At 34.5% G+C, this 24,849-nt stretch overlaps 4 protein-coding genes across 6 annotated transcripts; 2 read left to right on the plus strand and 2 right to left on the minus strand.

Annotated features, from left to right (window-relative positions):
* The first annotated feature begins 477 nt into the window (after positions 1-477).
* On the plus strand, positions 478-3,841 carry LOC111807686 (E3 ubiquitin-protein ligase MIEL1). The gene is made up of 12 exons (XM_023693511.2): positions 478-651; positions 734-821; positions 973-1,029; positions 1,135-1,167; positions 1,273-1,350; positions 1,490-1,533; positions 1,629-1,669; positions 1,920-2,002; positions 2,085-2,176; positions 2,371-2,440; positions 3,228-3,266; positions 3,342-3,841. The coding sequence occupies exons 1-12, from the start codon at positions 584-586 to the stop codon at positions 3,468-3,470; spliced, it is 822 nt and encodes a 273-aa protein (XP_023549279.2). The 5' UTR covers positions 478-583; the 3' UTR covers positions 3,471-3,841.
* A 767-nt stretch (positions 3,842-4,608) lies between these two features.
* On the minus strand, positions 4,609-6,161 carry LOC111807688 (CASP-like protein 1E1). The gene is made up of 2 exons (XM_023693512.2): positions 5,758-6,161; positions 4,609-5,116 (listed from the first exon to the last, which is right to left on the minus strand). Exons 1-2 carry the CDS (start codon positions 6,021-6,023, stop codon positions 4,777-4,779), a joined length of 606 nt encoding a protein of 201 aa, XP_023549280.2. The 5' UTR covers positions 6,024-6,161; the 3' UTR covers positions 4,609-4,776.
* A 1,768-nt stretch (positions 6,162-7,929) lies between these two features.
* LOC111806525 (rRNA-processing protein) lies at positions 7,930-11,229 on the plus strand. The gene is made up of 3 exons (XM_023691879.2): positions 7,930-8,186; positions 8,501-8,616; positions 10,801-11,229. Exons 1-3 carry the CDS (start codon positions 8,021-8,023, stop codon positions 11,092-11,094), a joined length of 576 nt encoding a protein of 191 aa, XP_023547647.2. The 5' UTR covers positions 7,930-8,020; the 3' UTR covers positions 11,095-11,229.
* A 4,176-nt stretch (positions 11,230-15,405) lies between these two features.
* LOC111807158 (protein TRANSPORT INHIBITOR RESPONSE 1) lies at positions 15,406-18,726 on the minus strand. Of its 3 annotated transcripts, none has more exons than XR_002816919.2 (4): positions 18,001-18,726; positions 16,734-17,226; positions 15,763-16,634; positions 15,406-15,657 (listed from the first exon to the last, which is right to left on the minus strand). XR_002816919.2 is itself a non-coding variant. In XM_023692747.2 (3 exons), the coding sequence occupies exons 1-3, from the start codon at positions 18,462-18,464 to the stop codon at positions 15,837-15,839; spliced, it is 1,755 nt and encodes a 584-aa protein (XP_023548515.1). In that variant the 5' UTR covers positions 18,465-18,726; the 3' UTR covers positions 15,406-15,836. The 3 variants fall into 3 exon arrangements, 1 of the variants encoding a protein (XP_023548515.1); XR_002816918.2 differs by having other exon boundaries at positions 15,406-15,670; XM_023692747.2 differs by having other exon boundaries at positions 15,406-16,634.
* Between the last annotated feature and the right edge of the window lie 6,123 nt (positions 18,727-24,849).

Genomic DNA, 24,849 nt, shown 5'->3' on the forward strand with positions numbered 1-24,849 from the left:
GTCTTTTAAATTATTTCATTATATTAAATTATTAAAATACAAATTCCATAATATCCATTGATTTACTTATTATTATTTGTAAACATTAAAAAATATATTTAAAAATGAAATAAAAAGTAAAATACAAATTTTATTTATTTTTTTTTTCACTTTTTATGGATAAAAAATTAAAAAGGAATAAAATTTAAGTCAACGCAACTCATAGCAAAAATATTCAAAAGTCAAACTCTTTTAATGTCAAACATTTATAAATTTACGCGGTTCGTTCTTATTAATGGTATACGTAAAGGTCTAAAACTCGAATAATATATATTTTATTAATTTTTTTTAAAAAAATACTAAAATTGAAAAGGACATAAAATGGAATTATAATAAGGTGGGTTTTACTTTATTTATTTATTTTCCCTTTCTAAAACTTAATAATTAAAATAAAATTGGAGTAAAAAACAATATTTTATTTAGTCCGTGAGAATTTTAAAAATTAAAAAAGAAAGAAGAAAAAGAAAATCATAATAAAACAATTTTTAGTTTTGCAATTATTCTCAAACGAAGCCGAAGAGCTCGAACAGGGAGACGGTCTCCAATGGAACAAGAGGACTCCCCTGTGCCCCAATCTGCCGGGAGAGAGGATTTCGGAAAATTTCAGCACGGGTATCGATTTCTGTATCATTTGTTGTTGTTCTTTCTTTGTTCTCACTTTTGTTATTAGTAACTTGTTTTCGATTTCAATTAGATGCGAGCATTATAGGAGACGTTGCAGAATCCGAGCCCCATGTTGCGACCGAATCTTTACCTGTCGCCATTGCCACAACGAGGCCATGGTATGTCTCTCTTCTTTCTATGCCCTTGTGTTGCGTGCGTTTGTTTGTGAGAGATGTATTGGAAAGGATTTTGCATATGCTGTTAAACTCGAACTTTCTGTAATTTTCTTTAGTAGTTTTCTGAATTTTCTGAAATTTTCGTTGATTTTAGACTTCTCTGAGCAATCCTAAGGACCGTCACGAACTCGTTCGGCAGGACGTTAGACAAGTCTGTTTGTACGCTGTTCTATTGTTTTTTTTTTTTGTGAATATGACATCTTTTAGAGCATATCGTGATGTGAATTTATTAATTTTGTTGGAATTGTTGCTTTAGGTGGTTTGCTTGATTTGCAACACAGAGCAAGAGGTTTGGGGGACATTTTTTTTGTTGTTCTTGGGATAATTTCCATTCATTGCGTTTAGATATTCTTGTTTTTTGCTCTGCTAAGCGTTTATATTTGGTTTATTATAGGTTGCTAAGTCTTGTAGCAAGTGCAATGTTAATATGGGAGAATACTTCTGCGGCATCTGCAAATTCTACGATGATGATGTAGGAGAAGTTTCCATCAATCTGTTTCTTTCTTACTTTGTTCTGTTTCACTTTCTTTAAGAACTAATTTTCAATTTTAAACTGTGGAACCGAATGGTTTTCTTATCCTAGATGCTAATAGATTCTGCTATGAATGCAGACCAGGAAAAAGCAGTTTCATTGTGATGCGTGTGGTATCTGTAGGTTCGTGTGCATATTTCCCGTTCTAGTTCTAATGTAATCTCAGCTTTCTGTGCTAAGTTTCTCAACACATGTGTTCTTTGTTATATGATTTTCAGGGTTGGTGGTCGTGAAAATTTCTTTCACTGTGAAAAATGTGGTATGTCATTCAATTCTCCTGATGGTTAGCTAGAAATACACATTGTGTTATTCATTTACTGTTTGAGGTAAATGTAGCAAAAGGATTTCTCTGGTTTGTCTGTAAAGTCTTTGATACTATGTAATAAAACAGGCACACACACTGAGGCCATATGAGACCGAAACAATTAGTAAAATGTGAGCGATTGAGCGAACAAACCGTTCAGATGAATTAACTTTTTTTTTTTTTTTTTTTTTTTTAATAAATATAGGATCTTGCTATTCCACTCCTCTGCGCGATAACCACATGTGTGTTGAGAACTCCATGAAAAGTTTTTGCCCCATCTGTTATGAGGTTTGTCCTTTTAGAATGCATCTTTTCTCAGGGAAGTATAATCTAAACTGTTCTCTTCTAACAATTTTATTGATGCTTGCAGTTTCTTTTTGACTCAATAAAAGACACAACTGTTATGCCTTGTGGTCACACAATACATTTGGAGTGCTTCAGAGAAATGGAATCACAAAATCAGTAATCCAAACTCCAGTTTCTGAATCTACTATTAAACATGTTTCTAAAAACTTTGAATATGCTACATACAACTCTATTTTCTATTATATCCATTGCCTTTTATTCTCAAACCAAACTGGTTCTAAGTTTCCTGTTTTGAATTACATTAAGATTTCCAGTTCTCTTGTAATAATGAAGTTGTATCTGTCTCTCAGATACCGTTGTCCTATTTGCTCGAAGACAGTTATGGACATGTCTGCAAGCTGGGCATTGCTGAAAATGGAGGTGTGTTACATCTTAGTTTAGGCGTGATAAAAGTGGCATGTAGAAGGCAATTAGATTACTGTCTTTTTTATCCATAGAGCAGTTTCCCCAGTTAGTGAATATGGTAGAACAGGTGGCTTCACGTAAATTTTAGCAACCTTAGAAATTAGAATATATATCTTATCATTGAACATTGTACCCACTCTTCAACCTCCTGACCAATCTTTTCGTTTCTTTCTTTGTCTTGATGTATGATTACATGTATTGGGCTGATTCTTTGAAAGTTGGTGGTTGCAGACTCAATATCTCAATAGAATTCTAACTGAGTGACTGCATGAAGAAAGAGATTTAAGAAATGAGTGTAGATTCAGGGCTTTAGTTATGCCTTAAAGTTGAGTTTAGAGGAATATAGAGGCATTAACATGTATAATAAAAATGAAAGAGGAAGATGTCCGTGAGAGCTATATATATTCTGTTACAGACAAGTACTTGACTTGATCTTATACGACCTTAAATCATGTTCGTCCACTTGAATAAAATTTTCTCTTATTTTTATTTTTCCCTCATTTCCCATTTACCCATTACCTGTTATCAAGTTGTTATTGGATGGTAAAATAGATCTTATTGGATACTTACTTTTTGGGATACCAACTGGTATTTCTATCTATTTGCAAATTCTGACATGTTTCTTCTGCCATATTCTGGTGTCGAAATTCCATAGATTTTTGGTTATCTTAATTATGTTTTCTTTACCATAGATCTTTTGCGATATTATCTTAAATTTGAAAATCGTTTCTATCTTATCTAGATTGACTGCACACCGATGCCGGAGGAGTACAGCCACGAGGTAGTTGCTTGTATACATGTTTAGATTACCGCAAGAATGAAATCTTCTAACTTAACTGAGTACTTGGCTAAACAGGTATCAATTCTTTGCAACGACTGCAGCCATACGAGCAAAGTTCGTTTTCACATTTTGGGACACAAGTGCAGTCAGTGCAATTCATTCAATACTAGGAGGATTTCTACTGGAGACGTCAATGAAAACTGAAGGTAAAGAAGTATGAGGCTCTCTTAATCTCAACAACTAGGTTATGTTGAACGTTTGATTATTGGAGTCATTGATCCATTTAGGAAGTCAACTATGATTGGTTTATACCTATGAATTCAGTCACATGAAGTTAAGTAGTGCGATCTTCTATAGGAAGAGTCTCAGATTTTTTATTTTTTTTTTCTTTTTTTCTTTTTCATTGTAACATTTAGCATTCATCTTGAAAAATATATATCATATTAGATGCATTTTACAGATGTGAATATAACATGAATCTCAACAAATCCTTGTTTGAATACTTGGATTTCAAGTATAACAAGAGATAGATAAATGAATGATGATTTCCATTAAAGAGGATATAGTTGAGGAGATGGATGGTGAACTGCTCGAACACTATACAATCAAAGTTAAATTCTAGCAACCATGCCATGATTTAGTTTGATATTAAATAATTTTGTTGGGTCTCTGGCTGTCAGAATTTATGGTAGGAGAGGGTAAAGTAGGACAATGTACTACCAATAATTAGTTGCATACATGCCTTGTATACGAGGGGATATGCGAGGAGTGGAAGTTCGTTATCATTTTGACTAGGTAATAGAACGAAGAGAGTTTCCATCCCTTTTGAAGATGGGAAATCAAATCATCGACAATGACAATTGATGTGTTTTCTATTGAGCTATATTTGAACTAGCAACGTCTAATTAACTTGGAATAGATGTTCTTCACCCTATTTTGTATTCTCCCAAGTAAATAAACTCTCGATACCTATTATTTCCATGTGTAATTGGTTGCTATTAATGGTTATAAGGTTTGAATGAGAATCCTATTCCTTGTAGTGCATTCATAAAACCGAACACAACTCTAGTCGAATGCAAACTAAGCTTTCGATAAAAAGAGAATTTGGATTAGATCTAATGACTATTTGAAGTATATGATACTTTTATGCTTGTCTTACCCTTTATCAGTATCATCTAAAACTTGACAAAAAAGAATTGTTCTTCCACACAAAGAAAAACCGTCTTGGTAGTATTTAATACTAGGTTTGTTCTCGTTTGTGCTCGAGTTAATGGTATATAAACATGTATCTATTGTTTATTTATTTATATTGAACACAAAATTTCAACAAAAATCTCACGTAACAAAATCTCATTATGATTTCTAATATGTTATCATAAGCATTGCACGAGTCGATGAAATGCGCAAACGAGTCGGAAGGAGCATATTTACTTCAATCCATACTAACTCTAGGTTGAAGCCAAATCTAGTAACTCCCAACCAACAAACTAAAACATTCAATCCCCTAATTTCATTTCTTGTGAAGATTCAGAACAGAAAGCACAACCAAACAAAGAAACATGACAGAACCAGCAATGGAGATGACAAGTGCAGCTGTGAAGTGGTGACAGTAACCTTCAAAGAAACCACAGACTTTTATCCAATGCATATGCGAGTTCCCATCTCGACCGATGACTCCGATGGCTGCAGCAGCACCATCGGCAGAGAACAATAGCCCCACCATGATCAGGTCAAAAGATATGAGCAACATCGATCTCATTGGATCGTCTTTTTGACCTCGAGTCTTAACCGAGTACACCAAGGATACTGCAGCATAAGCACATGCTATGCAGTTCGACACCACAAAGTACCTAAGCAAAAGAAAATTAGAGATTCAACCACAAAAAAAAGATCGAAATACAAAAAGAAAAGAACGTTTTGGAACATAAATGAGGTTGAATCACACAATATATTGTAGTGTAGGCATTTGAAGAAGGGCACGTAGAAGGAAATAATGAACACTTATGAGGGTGTGAAAATCTCACATCGATTGAGAAGGAGAACAGAACACTATTTACGAAGGTGTGTTGAGGGAAAGTCCTAAAAAAATAATATGAGTGCGATTTTGAAATGATTTTTCAAATCTTAAAAACATATTTTTGCACGAAAAAGTATATATTTTTAACACTTAAAAAGTCATTCCAAACAGACTCTTAATATATAATTTCACAACAATGGTCATTGTGAGTTTTCCACCCACGAGACGAGTAGGTAAGTATCATTCTTAGAAGAACGTTACGACTTAAAACTAGAAACCAAACAACGTAACAAGAACCCATTATGTCATAGAGGGTAGAAGAAAATCACAAGGCTCAACCGGGATGAGATCAAAGTAAGTATAACTCAGCAATAATTGACTCTAAACACTAAAAACTCTCATAGAGGCATTTCATCAAACACCAAGAAGGCATCTCAAAACATCACAAACAACAGCGAAACAACGAAAACTTACTTAAAAGCAGACATGTACTGCCACTTAGCCGAAGCATAAAAATGGATAGGAGGCAAGCTCTTAATGAGAGTAACAGAGAGAATCTTGGACTCATTATCAACACCCACAACAACAGCAGCAACTAAAGTAAAAGCCAAACCCAAAAACCTCACAAACCCATCAAAGGGCCATCGCAGTCTTCTTCTAGCGCTCTCGATAACTTTCACATGGCTTCTCACGCCATCGCCATCGCCATCCATGGCCGTAGCTGCTGGCTTCAGCTGCATCCTTTCAGCAAGAAGAAGAAACGAGAGCTTCTCAGGCCGAAACAGAGCATTTGGAGTGAACAAAAAGGAATTCAAAGCTGGATGGAAGTGTGTTTGGTTAGAAAATCAGGGAGTTGGGGCAAAAATTTAATTCCTCACAAACAGAAATAAATGCCAAGCAGTTGGAACTATTTATTATTATTTATTTACAAATTTAGTGTACTCAGACCCTTTTTAATTTATTATTTATTTTTTAATACCATATAATAAATTTATGAAATTTTAATTTAATATTTTGATATTAGACAGATTTAAAAACCTATTAAATATTAAATTTTATGAATTTATTAGATATAAAATAAAAGAAATTAAGTATTTAAAGACTTTTTTTTTTTTTTTAATATTTGAGCAATTTCCCTCTTTTATTTATTTAATATGTTATAAGAGTCTTCTCGACCAGCTAGTAAACTGTCGTATGCAAGGCATTTAATATTTTTAGTGAATGAAAGAGATATTTTCTAGTTTGGAATTATTTTGCATTTATTATAACTTTTTAAAATCTCGATTTATTACATTATTTTATATGATATGGCTATTCATATATAGCCACGTAAAAAATGTATCATTATTGTGGACCATGATTTGTGTACTATGGACACATTAAATGGTTACATATCAATATATATTTAATTAGTACTACGAGTGTTTAAAAAACTAAATGGTTCGATCAACCCAATCTAGGTTGGATTGGGTTAGGTTTAAATAAATGACCAATTTATAGGTTCACGTGTTCCCTGAAGCTAAATTGAGTTCAACCGAACCAATTCGAGTTTATTGTTAATTTTAACACGTTATATGTACATATATTTATTTTAGTTTTATTTAATTTCATAATTATATTTTTTATTATTTATTATTCCACCAAAACTGTTTAGAATGTAATTTGTGTTGCAAATCATTATTAATAAATTATTTTCTCACCAACTTTGTTCCTAAAATTAAATTTTCTCTTCAATTTTAGTAGTTGTGGTTTAATAAATAAGGTGGTCTTGGAACATGCCTTGCAAGGCATGGTGATATGACACCATGTCTAATCTATTAAAATTTTGTTTGATAAGCGGTTGGTTTTGACCCCCTTATTCCCGCTAGTCTTGAGTGTGGGAACGGGGCAGGGGCTTCCTCTGCCATCATCATCCGACCTATCCAGTGAGTTCTCATCGAGTGGGACGTGGATTAATAATTGTTACGACAACCCAGATGAGGCATCATCTTCCCTACCCAACCTGGCTGCACCACATGCAGCTCAGCAAAAATTTTTGAGGGTGAGGGGAGTTCCGCCCCGAGGCTGACCCTTCGAATAGTATAGGAAGCTTCGAATGCTCTTGTTACAGAGATCTCTTAAATGGTAGTATAAGTTTTTTTTTTTTTTTTTTTTTTTAAATTTTAAATTTTAAATTTTCAATCATTATTTTAATTTTTTCTAAGATGTTATTTGAATTTTTGTCGGATACTAAAATATAAAAATATTTTCTTTTTTTATAGTTTTAAAAACAAAGAAATTCAAAAGCAAAGAGATTTCTTTAGCTAAAGAGGGTCGGAGATGAGATTATATTTTTCGTTCTTATATATATTTATTTAGTTACTTAATAAATAAATAAGTATTTGTTTAAAGATAATAAAATTACGTTGTAATATTAAAATTTAAGTTATTAAAAATTATAATATATTTTTGTTTATAAAATATTATTGAATTTACTCTATTATCTTCTATATTTTAATAAAAATTATATTAAGAAAATAAAAATTATTTCATGAAATTAATATTTTTTTAATCTATATAGAGAAATTTCCTAATCCAATAATGACGTCAATAATAATTTGAAACGTTTTTGCATTTTTATTGGATATTAAAAAATAATTTATTTCCTCGTCTTCGCATCTGTTTCGCTTTCCTTCTCCGTTTTGCCCTAATTGCTTTCAATTTCATTCGATCTGTAAATTTTGTGCTTTTTACGACAATGAAGAAGCGCACGGGAGAAGATGAAGTTCAGAATCGCCCAAAATCGGCATTCATGAAGAACAAGAAACACAAGAACATGAAACGGTTGGGAGGGAAGGGGCTTTCGCTTGAGGCGTTTGCCAATGTGAAATCAACTACCGACTACTATAACCCAGCTTTAATAAGTATGATACTGCTTAATCTTGGTTGCGTTTACTTCTTTTTGATTTTTTATCATCGCCTTAAGTTTGCTGCTCACTTGTTGATAGTTCTGTGAAATCTAGGTTTTGAATTTTTGTTTAGCTGTTATGGACCTCGAAATGTTGTTGCAAAACCAAATTTGTAGAGAGAAATTCGTATTCGCCGGTGTTTGATTTCGTGTTTCGAATTGGGGAAATACATTGCAAAAACTGGTTTAATGGTTTGCTTTAGGAAATTGGATACTGGATGGTCTTTGTTTATGGTAGTGATTGATTCTCGTGTATGTATTTGTGTTCAGAAAAGCAAAGAGAGTTCTATAAGAATGCTAAACATGTCAGCAAGTATAAGAAGTTAGTAAAGCATCAGAATCACCACAATGAGAGGCCCTCTAGCTCTACTGTTGGACTTGTCGAGGTATGACCTGTTTAATGAGTATCTAATATCGCATAAAAGTTCAATTATGTTCATTTGTCTTCAATGCTTGGTGAGATTTGAGACTCTTGAGATGCCTTTATTTATGTCGAATGAGAAAATGGTATTGCAAAATATTGCATAAGATAAGATGATCTGTTGCAAGTTTTCCTACAAAGAGAGAGAGATGAAAGCTTTATTTCATTTTGGTTATTGAAGTTATTTTCGGTCACTATTTGTTGGTTGTGATTTGGATAAGCAATCAACCCAATGGGCATCTATTTCATTTCATTCTTGTTATTCAAAGAGACAGAGAGGAACTTTGTTTCTTTTTGTTTGTTGAAGTTATTCTAGGTGCCTCTGTCACTATTTGTTTATTGTGATTTGAGTAGACATCGAACCCAACGCCCATCCATTTCATTCGCTTCTTATTATCGAGAGAGAGAGAGTGGAGCTTTGATTCCTTTTGTTTATTGAAGTGCCTGTCACTTTAGGTATTCAGAAAACTCAATGAACCCTACCCTTACAGTTTTCTAGTCGAGTTATATTATGTTTGAGTTGAGTTCGGTAATTAAACGTATAGGTTGGACTGGTTTATGGGTTTACTTCAACTTAGTTTAGTCGAATTCAATCAACCGAAGTTTATTATTGGTTTAAAATACACTTATTCTTCAACAACTTTTAAAAATACTCGGGGAGGCAGCACTTGAAGTTATTAGAGTGCTCACTAACTGGAGCAACTATTCGAGGAGGCCGCTATAATGTGACTAATAATTATTTACGGGTCATCCAGTGTGATGTCCCACATTGGTTGGGGAGGAGAACAAACCACCATTTATACGGGTGTAGAAACCTTCCCCTAGCAGACGCGTTTTAAAGCCTTGAGGGGAAGCCCGAAAGGGAAAGCCCAAAGAGGACAATATTTGCTAGCAGTGGGCCTGGGTTGTTACAAATGGTATCAGAGCCAGACACCGGACGATGTGCCAACCTTCTCGCTGTTCTCCGAAGGGGGGTAGACACGAGATGGTGTGCTAGTAAGGACGCTGGGTCCCAAAGGGGGGTAGACACGAGATGGTGTGCTAGTAAGGACGCTGGGTCCCAAAGGGGGGTGGATTTTGGGGGCGGTCCCACATCGATTGGAGGAAGGAAAGAGTGTCAGCGAGGACGCTGGGCCCCGAAGGGGGGTGGATTGTGATGTCCCACATTGGTTGGGGAGGAGAACAAACCACCATTTATAAGGGTGTGGTAACTTTCTCCTAGCAGACGCGTTTTAAAGCCTTGAGCGGAAGCCCGAAAGGGAAAGCCCAAAGAGGACAATAAGCGGTAGGCCTAGATTGTTACATCCAGATTTTTGGTCTACATCCGATGAAAAACAGTCACATTGTGGTGGTGGTGCTTCAACAATTTTTTCCTTAACGGCCCTACCACCTAATGGCGAGGTTCTTGAAGTGAACATGAGGCCATGGTGCACCATCACCAAAAGGCAAGGAGAGTACCATGTTGATGGCTGCCTTAATGGACTTTTTCCAGTAATAATAAATCTTTGGTATCCCACAGAACATTAAAGGTTGTCTCACCTTATGGGCAGAGAAAAATAAGAAGGGGGAAGAAGAAGGCAGGTCGGAAGAGAAGCACAATAATTATTGAAATTCCAACTGCCATGCTAGCGTTTAAGAACATGCAGCTATTGCTTGTTGCATTTAATTTTTCTCCTTCAGCCCTTTTATTTTTTATTTTTCTAAAATATCTTTACCTTTATTCATTATTTAAAATGATTTTTATTTACATATTAAATGATTTTGTTAATATTTTTTCACATTTAAAATTCTATTTTTTTTAAATCCATTATTTATTGATTTATTTAATGCACCTGCTTCATTTAGTTTATTCTTTTTGGTTGCCTCTTGACTTAAGTTTATCAGGAGACTTGAGATATCTCTCGTAGTTTGAATATAGTGTGACTTACTAATCTCGAATCGTTTCGTTGGATCTAAATGATATTCTCTATTCCGTCCAACCCAACCTATGAATACCGCTTTCTATCACTATTTGTTGATTGAGGTTTGGAGAGACATCGAACCCAACCGGCATCTGTTTCATTCCCTTCCTGTTATGATAAGAATCTTCTGTGTATAGAATGTGCTGCTTGAACTATTAACGGACTCGATTTCTTGCTGGTTCTTAAAGGGTGAAAATGGAACGAAATTGGAGAATCAGACGAACGGTCGACGTGGGAAAGAAAGGAATAAAGGCATACCTAGTCTCCAGGAACTGTATGAGAGAAAGCATGAAGAGAAAGAGAAAGCAAGAATGGAGAAAGAAGCTATTATCGCTGCAAAAAAGGAGGAACAAGAAAGGGCTAAAGCTAGACGAAACGCCACAAGAGAAAAAATGCTCAAAAGGACGCAAAAAGGTCAGCCAGTTATGAAGTACCGAATTGAGCATCTTTTGAAAACTATTGGAGCCTCAATGAACCAATGATGAGGCCTTTGGTTGTTTTGACTGGACTTTGTGGAAGAAGCTTTTGTCTGCTTTAGGATGTATATTTCCTTATGCCTTTTAGTTTACTTCATTACATTTATAATCTAATCTAAATGATCCATATGCATTATACTATTGTATTGCCGTCCCTTTGTAAGTGCTTGGATGCAAGTTTCTTAGCTTTTAGTTGTCATTGTCTATTTTGGCCTGTTACGTATCACCGTCAGCCTCATGGTTTTAAAACGTGTCTACTAGGGAGATTTCCACACCCTTGTAAGAAAATGTTTTGTCCCCCTCTTCAATCGATGTGGGATCTCACAATCCACTTCTTAGGGGCCAGTGTCCTTGTTGGCACACCGCTCAGTGTCTAGATTTGTAACAGCTCAAGCTCATCGCTAGTAGATATTGTATGCTTTGACCTGTTATATATTGCCGCCAGCCTCACGATTTTAAAACGCGTCTTTTAGGGAGAAGTTTTCACACCTTTATAAGGAATGTTTCTTTCCTCTCTTCACAGATCCCACATCACTCGATTAACAAGCACTCTTCTTTCTTACATATATAAATATATATAAATAGATATACACGCATATACAGAACATGGATGACTTTGTGTTATCAAGTACTCGAGTTGAAATGGGCATATTATGGATGAAAAAAGTCAGCGTCTACAGTATCACAGAATTCAGCATGATGAGAAGATTTTATTAGAATTGGAATGGATATGTTGAGAATGAAACAATCCAACATCTAAGAATTGGTTTCTGAAGAAAATTGAGACTACCCAACAAATTGCAATCAAGAAAGAAAGATTTATATAGCATACAAGTAACGAGCTCGGAAGCTTCGAGACGATCGGCCTTGAATCTCAAGGCCAACGATGCACGATATAAGCTCGGCGCGGTGGAGGCTGGCAGACGACCATGAGGGTAAGAGCTAGAACAAGAACCATCAGAATTCCCATAAGATCCAATCCGCCATCATCATCATCAGCAGAGCAACAAAGCTTCCCCATCAAATTTACAGAGCAGGAAGAACCTTCCTTCCCAACAAAACCAGAAGCTGAGCCTCTTCAATCCTTTCCCCTCATTAATAAAGAACTAACAATTGTGATAATGCCATTAGCTGACCTAAAAGGAGGGCCCCTTCATGACAATGGTGGACTTTGGAAAAGTCCAAGTCTTTGATTATCTTTGATCCTTCCTCTGTTTTTTTTGTATAGCAATTGGGTGCCATTAGCAATTTGATTATCTTAAATTGTATAAAAATATGATTTTAAGAACGTATTAGGTAGTCAATCCAGATATAATCGGGTGAATAAGGTATCAATTACCCTTCCAAGATCGACGATTAGAACCACAACTCAAAAATATAATAAAAATTAGAAGTAAAATTATTGAATTTTATTATATAATGCTAAATACAATAAAATTATTTAAGAAATTATTTAATAGGAAGCTAAAAGGTAATTGCTACATGGAATGAAGCCATATTATGAAAGAAATAATGAATTGGTTGTTTAATTTATTTGAATTGATTCAATTATTATATCCAATACAAAAATTAATAATTTAAATACCCATTAGGTAGAAAAATTAATAATTTAAGAAGAAAATTTATAATAATGAAAATATAAGAATTAATAGCAATATATATTGTGTTAAACTATTTAATTGGTGAAGTTGAAATATAATACGGTGGGAAACCAAACAATTTGTAAGTTGTAGGAAGAGCTTGGTCTTTCTTTTATTTTTTTCCCCACTCATTACAAGAAATTTCTTGGTAACATTCTTGATTGGGTGATGGGAATTTTAAATTTGTTGACTTTGGCATGTTGTTCAAGGGATTGACCACTTTTCCAAAGGAAAATTTTCCATAAAAGTTAGACACGACGCTTGAATAAGTTGTCATTTGAGAAAGTGTTAGCTAATAATTTTACTCTGTTAGATGTATGAACAATACAATAGAAACGATTGGAGAGGGGAACGAGTTTCAGTGAGGATGCTGGGCTCCGAAGAAGGTGAATTGTGAGATCCCATATCGATTGGAGAGGGGAACGAGTGCCAGTGAGGACGCTGAGTGTCACGGTCCTACTTTTTCAACCTTGTGACGTTGTGATCTTGATATGCTCACGACCATCCTTAAGGGGACTTAAGCCCCATATATATTTTTTGCACCGACTTTGTGGCTTCATCGGATCTTAGACGAGGTTTGTTTTCGCCAACCAAACATCGTTTGTGCTGAATCTAAGCTTGTTCGACCACACACGCCTTCCGTGCATGTTCAATCGTTTGTGACACAACCGACTTAACTCTACACTAGGCCAAGTCATTTGACTCGACCTTGCCTCTACTCGGGGTCAAAGTCTCTCAGTGCAACATCGCATCTCATCTCGTCATCTTGGTTCCCAATCGACATGACCCATATGTCTTATGTCATCTCAAGTTGAGGTGTTGGCCAATCACAACTCATTCAGTCATGCCATCGAGAATGGTCCCATGTGTCGCTCATCTAATCGAGACATCCCGAACATCCATCCATCTGGGTTCTATCGGGGCATTGGCCCTCCTATGCCCATGTCATGTCATTTACAGATACCGATCGGATAGCGAGTGTATGATTCAACCTCCAACACGCAAGCTAGGGCGCAATACCAACACACCCGTGCCACCCAATATTGTCTTTAAAAACTCATTTCAAAGAAAGTTGCTCGAGACACTCATCTCGACACGCTCGCCCTCACTGTGACACACACATGTGCCACAAGGTAGCTCGCATAGACCATAAGGCCCAGGGATGGTGGAGAGTTGACATCATGCCTCCACCTTTAATACATTTTGAGGCATTTCCAATTCATGTGGAGTAGACGTGATTTTGGCGAACGGTCATACAGTATTGTGGAGCGTCTGTCCCACGTCTGATTGACACCAAATTTGGCGAGCATTCATATTTTATATGGACGAACTTAACTCTATAACCACATGCCCAAATTCCTTTCGAAACCTCGACTTTCAAGATTAAGGCTCGGGACCCTACCTGGCCCTTCAACAAGCCTATCTTTTGTTGCCCTCATCTTGTTTATGCCTTGACTTCTCTTCAATGTCCACTCTATATAGTGTGTTAGATGATGCACCATCCTCCTTGGTCGCATCATGGCACTCATCACTTCTCTTGTTCATGTGAAATCATATAAAATCATCACTCGTTCATCAAATCGAAAGGTTGCTACATTATTTATTACAACAAAAAGTTGAAACAAAATGAAAAGTCAAAAATGATACCCAAAACTTTTTGAAGAAATATAAAGTTGAGAAGAACATAACTAAACCAAACTAAAAGAAAAAGGGATACTTAAACTTATAGCTTAATAACCTAATAAACAATAATATTAATGCATATCCATACGCATCTTTTAGAGAAACACTAATATAATCATTTAGAAAGGAATAATGAGCAAAAGGGGAAGAATGAAGGAGGAAGAAGAGCAACGTGTGGGCATCATCAACCAATAAATCTGTCTGCAAATTGACAAACCACAAAAAGCACTTTTTCACAGAAACAGATTCGTTTCTTTGACCTGCTTTTCCCTTTTCCCTTTACCCTTTTCCCTTTCCCCTTTTTCTGTTCCTTTTCCTTTCAAAATCTGCCCTTCTGCTCTGCTCTGCCTCTGCCTCTGTTCAGTTACTTTCACTCTCTCTCTCTCTCTCTCTCTCTCTCCCTCTCTCTCTCTCTCTCTCTCTCTCCTCTCTCTCTCTCTCTCTTGTTCTTCTGGTTTGCAGGCTCTGTTTCTGAGGGTGAGGCCAGTTAATAAGGTCTTAACAAGAAACAGAGTCTTTTTAAGTACAACACTCCGATTGTTTTATGTTTTGGTCATTCCTCAGGTGGGTTTTGGTTCTGCCTCCTAAATAGACAAAACCCACAACATAAAGATATGAAAAAAGAGCTTTCTTTCAATCTATACTGTGTAGCTCGACAGTCGAGAAAGCCTCTCTTTTTCTCTCTCTCTCTCTCTCTCTCCACAGTAAAAAAAAGGATTCCCTTTCTCCCTCCTCCTCATCATTTTGAAACACATTCCAAAGTCTTAACAGAACTCATTCTTTATGCGCTATTTGCTTTCTCCATACATAATCATCTCTAAATGGAAGGATTTACCAATACAAAATCTTAAGTCAGTCAGTCAGTCAGTCAGTCAGTCAGTCAATCAGTCACCTGAGGTTCACCTCACTTGGCTTGCCTATATTTCCTTCTCATCTAATCTAATCTAATCTAACAGTGTAATGAACAAGCAAGACAATGAGCAATCAGAAAGGATTTAGGATAAGAACTAAGTTCAGTTGAAATCTGAAATGAATGTCTAATGAACATACAAAACAAAAGATTCTGCCCATAGTATACAAGGTGGCTGCAAATTGACCATAAATCTGTTTGGGTACAGTAGAATGAAGAAAAGAAAGAAGAGACCTTTGCAATCTTTATTGATCACTAAATATGCTTGTCTGTCTATCCATCCCCCCCACAGCTCAGCCAATGTATAAAATGAATGGCTATGGAGTTCCTCTGCCTCTGTAAAATGTACCTTCACTCCATTAAAATTAGAGCTGCAAATTATGTTATTGACGCGGAGAACTACATTAGGAGTAGTAAATAGCATAAAGGGAATGAACCTACCATACCATCTCCATTCCCATTATGTGAGCTTGCACTTACTAGGCTTTGATTCCGGCGGATTGCTGAGAGTTGAATCAAGTAAGCCTTAGAGGAGCATCTCCGTCGATTGTCCATACGAAACCAGGCATATCGGACCGACGCCCGGCGACACTCCGGTATATGTAAAGTCTCTCCACTGGGCAACTTTCAGGCCTTGTATTTGGGGGACCCCTCTCGTCTATAACTTCGACATTGAGTTGGGGAAACTTCTGAGCTAACAATTTGCATGCTCCAAAACTCACAGAGCAAGAAGACATCCAAAGGGATCGCATTGTCTCGAGCTTTGCAGCATTGGCCAAAAGAGCTTTATCACCAAAAGGACAGTCCCTAATCTCCAGCTTGCGAAGACTATCACATCCAGACAAGACATGATGAAGTCCTAAATCACTATTACCAGCAAATGCCACAGACAGCATCTCTAGCTTCTTACCGTAAGTTCCTATATACTCGAAACATCGATCTGTCAGAAGGCCAGAAAGGGAAAAACGCTGGAGATCTTTGCAATACTCAACAATGGCACCAAAGCCTACATCAAGCGGCTGATTCGTGATGTAATCGGGAGTTCGTGGCTCCATAATACATAGACGAAAACGGGTCATGTTCGGACGATTCCTGGCAATGGTCACTAAGGCAGCATTTGTCATTTGACGACAGAAGTACAGAACAGATTGGAGCTTTGGACACCCTTCAGAAACAGAGACAAGACCCTGTTCTGTCAAAGACACATTCGGTTCCGGCCCATATGGTTCAGATGGAAACACTCTTAATTCTCGAAGATCCTTGCAGATACCTGCAAGGGCCTCAAGGCCAGAATCTTCAATGTAATCCAGCACCTGCAGTTACAATGCATCTTGAGCTAAGACCATGATAAAGATTGGGCGTTAAGCTGAAGAGAAATGCATTATTGAAAGGACACAAAAACAAGGACATACCCAAAGCTTCTGCAAATTATGACACTGAGTGATAAGCTTGGTAAGATCGTCACATTGAATTATAGCGTAGCTCAAGTTCAAGGATGTGAGCCTAGAGCAAGTTGGATAAACGGAAGGAAGGTATGCAGGGACAACATCCCAAAATCCCGATAGACTCTTCAATTCAGTACAGCTTGTAAATGCCCCAGTTAAGTTCGAAAAAACTTCCGATCTCAAGTCAGCTGTGTAGCATCCAGCGCCAAACTCAACCAGCTGAGGTGCACGACGAAGTAGACTGGCATGCCGATCAAGGGGAACTGGACGATTGAGGCGCAGTGTCTGTAAGTTTGGACACCTATCCACGAGACGCTCCAATGCAGAAATACTCACCTCTGACCCCAAACAAGCAAAATTGAGGGATACCAGTGAGGTATAGGTTTCAGGAAAATGGCTGAGCCAGTGCCCATTTAGATCTTCCACATCACTCTCTCGTAAGTCCAATACTTCCAAATTCCTGGATCGGCCAACAACGAACAGTGTAAGAACAAAGAACAGATATCTCAAAAGCTTAAAGAAACCCACAAACCTAATCCAACAACTATGCAAGAGGCACTAAAGATCTTCCCAGTCCAAATATTACCCATTATCAAAATCTTTCACTACACAGACAGCAGTCTCTAAGCAACAACAATAGATGTATTTCTGATTTTCAAAATCTACAAATTTAAGCTCAAAGATTCAACAAAACTACCAGAGACAATGCCGCCCAATTCAAGGCTCCAGCACAACGAACCCAACTAGACTATCAATTTATTGGTTCCAAATCTTCAAGAAAATGTAAATCTAAAGTCCAAAGCAGAGTTTATGTTCAAGGAAGCCAAAAGCAAAGTAGATCAGATTTAGAACATCGTTAACCATCACTGTGTACAAAACCAAATAGACTGACAATTTGGTAAAAAGGAGGGAGAAGAACCCGTCGTTCCCAGTAAGCTTAGCCTGAGCTTAGCCTGAGCTCAGCTCAACGGTAGTTGTTCATCCCACCCAACATAACATTATGAAAAAAAGCACTTTCCTGAGCGACAAGTAAAATTCTGTACAAAATGGAGAATACAACAAGAGCAAACCAGAAATACAAAGACAACAATATAAAACCAAAAATCGAAGGATTAAACTGCCTCAAAACTTCGTGTTCTTCCTCGTTCACAGTGTTCACTTCGCTTCACGAACGAAATTTAACGAAAAAAAAACTTATAATAAGTCCGAAAACCATAACCAAAAATCCACAAACCTGCAATTGGCAGCAATGGCCGCAAGCCCATCCGTACTGAACCCCTCGCATGTCATTAACACAAGAACCTTAAAATTCTTAAAAGACTTGGAAATGAGCTCCAAACTCTCATCCGTAACCACCATTCTCTTCAACTTGATCTCCTCCAGAAAAGGATAAGCAGAAGCCATAGCAACGATCCACGGATAAACATACCCACCCCAACCATCAGGCACCAAACTAAAGTCCGCAAAGTGCGGTTTCCCCTTGAGCTCCACAGATCTCACCTTCGGAAACCTCCTGGTCACAATCCGAGGACTCACCGCATAGCAGTTCCCAACAAAAACCCTCTTCCTACACCGTCTCTCAATCTCATACCACGACTTGCACACCATGGAGATCGAGTTCCTGTCCTTATGACACTGTATAAACGAAAACACATGCTCCAACACATCCTCTGGAAACGCGCTCACCATTTTCAGCATATCACAACCAACAAATTTTAACCTAATTTTCCTTCCCTTCTTCACCCCCAAAAATGTCGCATCCCTCAAAACCAACCCAAGCTTCCTCAAGACTCTCCGCAGAATTCCACCAACAACAATAACAGAGCCTTAGATCTGAGACGCCATTGACGACCTTCAAATAGAATTGGAGAGAGAACCAGAGAAACAGAGAAACAGAGAAGCAGAGAGAGAGAGAGGGGATAAGGTCTATTCTTTTCTCTTCTTTTTTTCCTTTTTCCTTTCAATTTTTTTTATTTTTTTTATTTTTATGTTTTAAGTTAAATGGTGAGTGAGGTAAATAGTTTAACCAGGGTTAAATAGTAGCAGCCAGCTTGGTAGGGAAGATGGGGAGATATTCATCGACGAACCATAAAGAGCCACGTGTTAAGTAAGAGACTCGGACCGTCAGATTGGACAGAAATCTTATCCGGTGGCGGAAAAGGAGTGGCCGCAGAAAAATTGGTGCGGTTATCGTGCGATATGCTAACGAGACGATATTTAAAAGAGATTAAGAGAAATCGTAACGAGAAAATGGGTTTTGATAAAGTGTTACGATGTGTACCAAAAGATGGAGTGAGTGTGCGGGGGTAAGGAATCTAATGATTCCGATTGCACGGCTGGATCTGAGAGATAGGGCAAATATGACGTGGGGACCACAAGCAATTTTATTTTTTTTTTATTTTTTTATTTTTTTATTTCTAATATTTTTTTATTTTACAAGAAAAAAATTGGTATGATTGATGTGAAATCTGGTATGACGACATCAGGACCGTCCAATCATGTGGATTGACTGTTTCGTTCAACCATTCATGTTAATTTATCATCACTTCATTAAATATTTATATTATTACAATTATTATTATTATTATAAAATAATTTAGGTTATTATATTTTTTGCCTTTTTAAACCCTTCTTTCATTGGCAATTATTATTATTTTAAAAATTATTTTTTCAAAAAGAAAATAGTTTAAAGTTACTTTAAATTTGGAAATCCTTCCAAGAAAATAGGAGAATTGCACTTTTGTGATTTTAATTTCTAGGTGTAAATATTTTATAAACAAAAAATTAAACGATTATTATTATTATTATTATTATTATTATTATTATTATTATTATTATTATTATTATTATTATTATGACAATTTGATTTTTAATAATTTATGAAAAAGCCCACACGTTACATCTCAATCAAAGCCCCCCTTTCCTACCCCTCTTTTCCCTCGTTGTACGGACGTAAGGGTAAATTCGTAGATTTCGAGGGCTACAAATGGACAAAAATAAAGTTAAAATTTTATAAAAAAAAAAAAAAAATCTTTTAGGTTTAAATTTGCTTTTTCATTTACCTTTTTACAGTTCACAGTTTAAAAGCGAAAAAAGATTGTCAATAGTTACTGCAAGGGGCAGGCGAGGGGTATGCTGAATGACGAAAAGGCCCTTGCCATGTCTGTGGAGATGGAGGGTAATTTCGTCCGTGTGAGAAAAGGACATTGTATTATGGAGCTGCGATGGTTCAGCATGGAGTGCATGGACCTGTCCCTTTTATGTCCAAAAGCTGAGAGGTTATAATGGACGGTAGAGATTGAGTCTAGTTTGTATAGAAGATCTTCACCGTTGGATTGTGCTATGGTGGGCGTCCTTATCGATGGCCATCCCCGAAGCCTTGTCGCAATCCTAAACTTTTTTTTTAATTATAATTTAATTCTTTTATTAACCAATAATATATTTCCTTTTCACGTTTCATTTTCTTTGCTACAATTAATTATTTTCGTTGGTTGACCATAAAGAAATTCCATATAAATAATACAAATAAATATTAAAAAAAAACTAATAATTTGTCAAATTATCACCAAATTTATCGAATGGTTATCAGTATAACCGAAGTCAAGACATGTTGCTTTAGTGTCGTGTTGTCTGAATTATAAAGATTTCAAACTATATGTTAAATTAACTAATTAAAATATTAAACTAAAAATATAATTTTATTTGTGTAGCTATGTCATAATTTATTTAATGCTCCATTGTCAAACCATGAGTACGAGCATAATTTATTTCAACCATTAAATGCAACTGTAAAATTGAATTATTTTTCTTTTATTTTTCAATTATTCAAAGACGATGAATATGACAATTAGAGATGTTAATTTAATTAATGGAGCCCGCTCCAAAACAGAAGTAGGAATTAGAGAGAGATTTCTCTCCATTAACTAAACATAACTATACTCGGGACTATATTTATAGATGTAAATACACACCCGTAGTTGTACTTAAAAATTACAAATAAATAAATAAATAAATAAATAAAATAATTTATTGTGAGTTGTCATGCACGTGAGGTTCAATAGTTAATTAGTAAAATAAAATGCCGTGATTAAGACTTAAATTACGACATAAACAAATTAATTGAAATTAAGCAACAACCCCCACGCATGGTTCCCCGGGAATCTCTCTTAAACTCGAGCGCAGAAGGGTATTTAAAAATATTTATTTAATTATTATTTTTTAAATCAAGTAAACTAAATAATATATGAATACACCGCTAAATACTTAATTTTCTTGATTTTTTTAAAAATTTGAAAATTAAACAATTTAATACAATTAATTTGTGTATAATTTAATTGATTTATGTCGTAAAAAAACAATAGATAATTTGTGAAAATTAATGTAACAAATAAATAGAATAATGTTGTATTGTTGGATGTCGTGTAATAATTAAGATTTAATAATCCTAGGTGATGACTTTCCAATAATTTATTTTTGTTAAACTGTCAGAATATATATTTTTTAATTAAATATTAAAAACAAATTGTACGTCTTTTAGGGGCTTTGATTTGCAACTTTGAGACCTGCTTGCACGTGAAGTGGCATGTACAAAACCCAAAACTTTTAATTATACATTTTATTATTAAAATTAATTGCAAACTATTTATGCAAATCCCAAGTTTATATATAAAAATACCAATAATTATTTGTAAAATATCTATTTATTATTTTCCCACATTTAATTAAGATTTTATTTATTTTAAAATTTTATCTTCGAAATAATAAATAATGGTAAAATAGTTATGAAATTAAAATGATGTATAATTATATTCAAAGCAAAAATATAATATTTTTTAAAAATTAAACATAAATTCGAGTGGAGTCGATTCAATTTAAAATAATTATTTAGATGTGATCTCGTTTAATTAGTGTATATATATTTTACTTGGGGTATCATAAATTTTATTCTTTTAAAAAATAAATAATTGTCACAATTTTAACGTTGAATCGATAGGAGAAAACGACCTCGAAACCCTAATTTTTGTTGAGGAAGAAAAAGATAAAAAAGGAATGAAATGAAACTATAATACAGTGTAGAAATGAGAGTGGTCCACCAAAACTTTATTAAGGTTGAAGATGACTTTTAAACAACCATATATAAATAAAATAATTAAAAAAAAAAAAAACTTCGTACTAATCCATTATCCATTAATATACCTAATTATCTTATGATTTGACATTTTCTTTTTTATTATTTAAAAGATATTTTTGTTATATTTATTTAATTTATACTCAAATAAAAATTTAAATAATTTATAACTATTTAAAAAGTAATTTATGAAAATAAATGTTTTATAAACAAGTATTTTACTTTATTATAAAAATTTAAATAAATGATTCGAATAGTGAAATTGAATATAAAAAATGTCACAATCCATTATATAAACGATGTCAAATTGAAATATTTGAAACTATAGGTTATAAATTAAATGAAGTCAAATTATTTAAAATAATAGCTTTAAATTGCTATAAATTGGGGATATTTAATTATTATGGCGTTGGGCGTTGTGTCAATATGCTAGGGGAGGTGGCTTAAAAAGGGCTGACAACTCCTTTCTTCTGTCCAATCAAAATCTTACACGTCAGCTTTTCCTCTTCTTTCCTCAACTGTTTTTTTTTCAAACATCTCTGTTATTTTGATTTATTTATTTTAACATCCTTTGTAATTCAATTAAAAAAATTAAAAACATTCGTTAATTATTAATATATATATATATATATATATTTAAAAATATAAATTTTAAAATTTGAATTTAAATATAAACTTTTAAACTAGGTGTTCGTTCATATATTAATGATAACGATATTTATAAACATAGATGAAGAGTAAAAGTTATTGATTGACACTCTCTTAGACGTATCGAAAGTAACAATGTCGACATCTAGAAGCAACGGGACAGCTCGTGACAACCACTCTCTATAAAGGCAAAGACTATCCCTTCACGAGGTACACAATATACTCTAAGTCGTCTCGACACAAGCTTGGGTGGGTACTAACTTAAATTTCTAAGCGTACGGGATCGAGCATCACAACAATACAAAATTTCATATGTGAGTTATAATTTCAATTGATTGGAGTTCACCTCAAACGTCACATCAATAGCTACCATCTCGTCATAAAATTGCGCCTCAAATACAAAATATAACTAAATGTAAACTTAGGGGTTTTGTGAAACGACTCTTAAAGTCAAACTTTGACTATTATTCGTTGCTTTAGATAACTCGATTTAATATAATATAAATATTAAAAAATGAAAGAAAAAAAAAAGGTTGGAAACACATAGGACATATATGTCTTTGCATAAATTGGTACAACAATTGAGGTACATAATTGCAACCACAATTAAAAAATAATAATCAAATAATAATAATAATAATATGAAATTATATGTTATTATTAAGACTATACATAAATGTGACATATGAAAGTAAAATCTAATTCTAATTAATTTCACCACCAACAATAATAAATAAAAATAGAAAAAAATAAATATTAAAATTAAATATTTTGGGGGGTGAGGAGGCAGTTCAATAAATAAAAAGGACACGACACTAAAATTAAATGCATCAAAATTTAGTTAATGGGAGTGTTACATCATTGGCTATAATTGAAAACCCATCGGGACCCACCAATAAATATTTTTTTATTATAAAATTAATTACTTTATTATATTTACATCGTTTGGTAAATATTATTATTATTTTTGTGAACTTAATTTTTTTTTTTAATATAATGAATAGACTTTACAAATGAAATATAATTTAATGGGTCATTTAAATATTTTTTATAAATTTATTAAATACAAATATTATATTATTTTGCAATTTATGGACCAAATAAATAGAAAAATAGTAGTATAAATTTGTAATTTTTTTATTATGGGGAGGTGGTGATGTGGGACCCATGAATTGATCGCACGGCTGAGGATTTTTACGATATCTGACGTGCCCCGACGGCTGGACCACAGCCCGACACGTGATTTTTATGTCTACAATATTGCCTTCCCCTTCGCGTTGTGTCACCACCACCAACCTTTTTTCTGTTTTTGTCATTTTCTACGAAATTACCAACTTACCCCGCAAGGTTTAAACTTCAAATTTTCAAATTACTTTTTAGATTTTTTTTCTTTTTTACATATTATTGACAGCGAGTGCAACTTAATTTAGTGGAAGATCATGAATTTATAAGTAGGGAATACTATTTCTATTGGTACAGGCCTTCTGGAAAAGCCCAAAACAAACCCATGAAAACTTATATTAAAAGTGAACAATATCATACCATTGCGTAGAGTCGTGATTCGTAACAACCTTTGAAAATTATACACGAGAAAAATATGGTTCACATGTAAAAAGATTTATGGAATAAAACCCACCAAAATTTTGTTTGGTACAAGGTTGAAAATAAAAAAATATTAAAATAATAATAATAAATAACTTTATTTATTTTCATACTAATTTTCAACCTTTATTAGGCACCTTATTCATGAGTTAGGAAAAAAGTGGGATGGCTTTCTAACCTACTCTACTTTAGCTTTTGACCCTCATTTATTTATTATATAATTTATTTTAATTTTATTAAATTATTCTGTACATGGTCGGGAAAATAAGATAAATATTATTAATGTAAATAAAATTTAAATTAATTTGGAAGTAAATATTTATTTATTAACTTAAATATAATTACACAATAATGATTTAAGGAAATCTTTCCCTACAATATTGTCATTGGGCCTATCAGCCTACTAGGCGTCTTTGTTGGGCTCAATTAAAAGGCCCAGTTTAATTCAGGCCCAACAATAATAACAGAATTAATTATTATTGGTTAAACTTATTACTAATGATTTCTAATTAACTATTAATTTCAATATATTATTTAAACTTAATAAACTACAATTTAATATAAAAATTTGCAATTTGCCCCAAATCGTTTGTATATAAGAAACCATAACAATCTAGGGCTCGTCATTTGCGCGCTTCACTGGAGAGGCGGCAGGCTTTCTTGTTATTTGGGAGCCGGGAAAATCGATTCTGTCGCGAAGGTTTT

This window comes from Cucurbita pepo, chromosome 12, assembly GCF_057944985.1.
Source record: "Cucurbita pepo subsp. pepo isolate OVF chromosome 12, ASM5794498v1, whole genome shotgun sequence".
Taxonomy (NCBI): domain Eukaryota; kingdom Viridiplantae; phylum Streptophyta; class Magnoliopsida; order Cucurbitales; family Cucurbitaceae; genus Cucurbita; species Cucurbita pepo.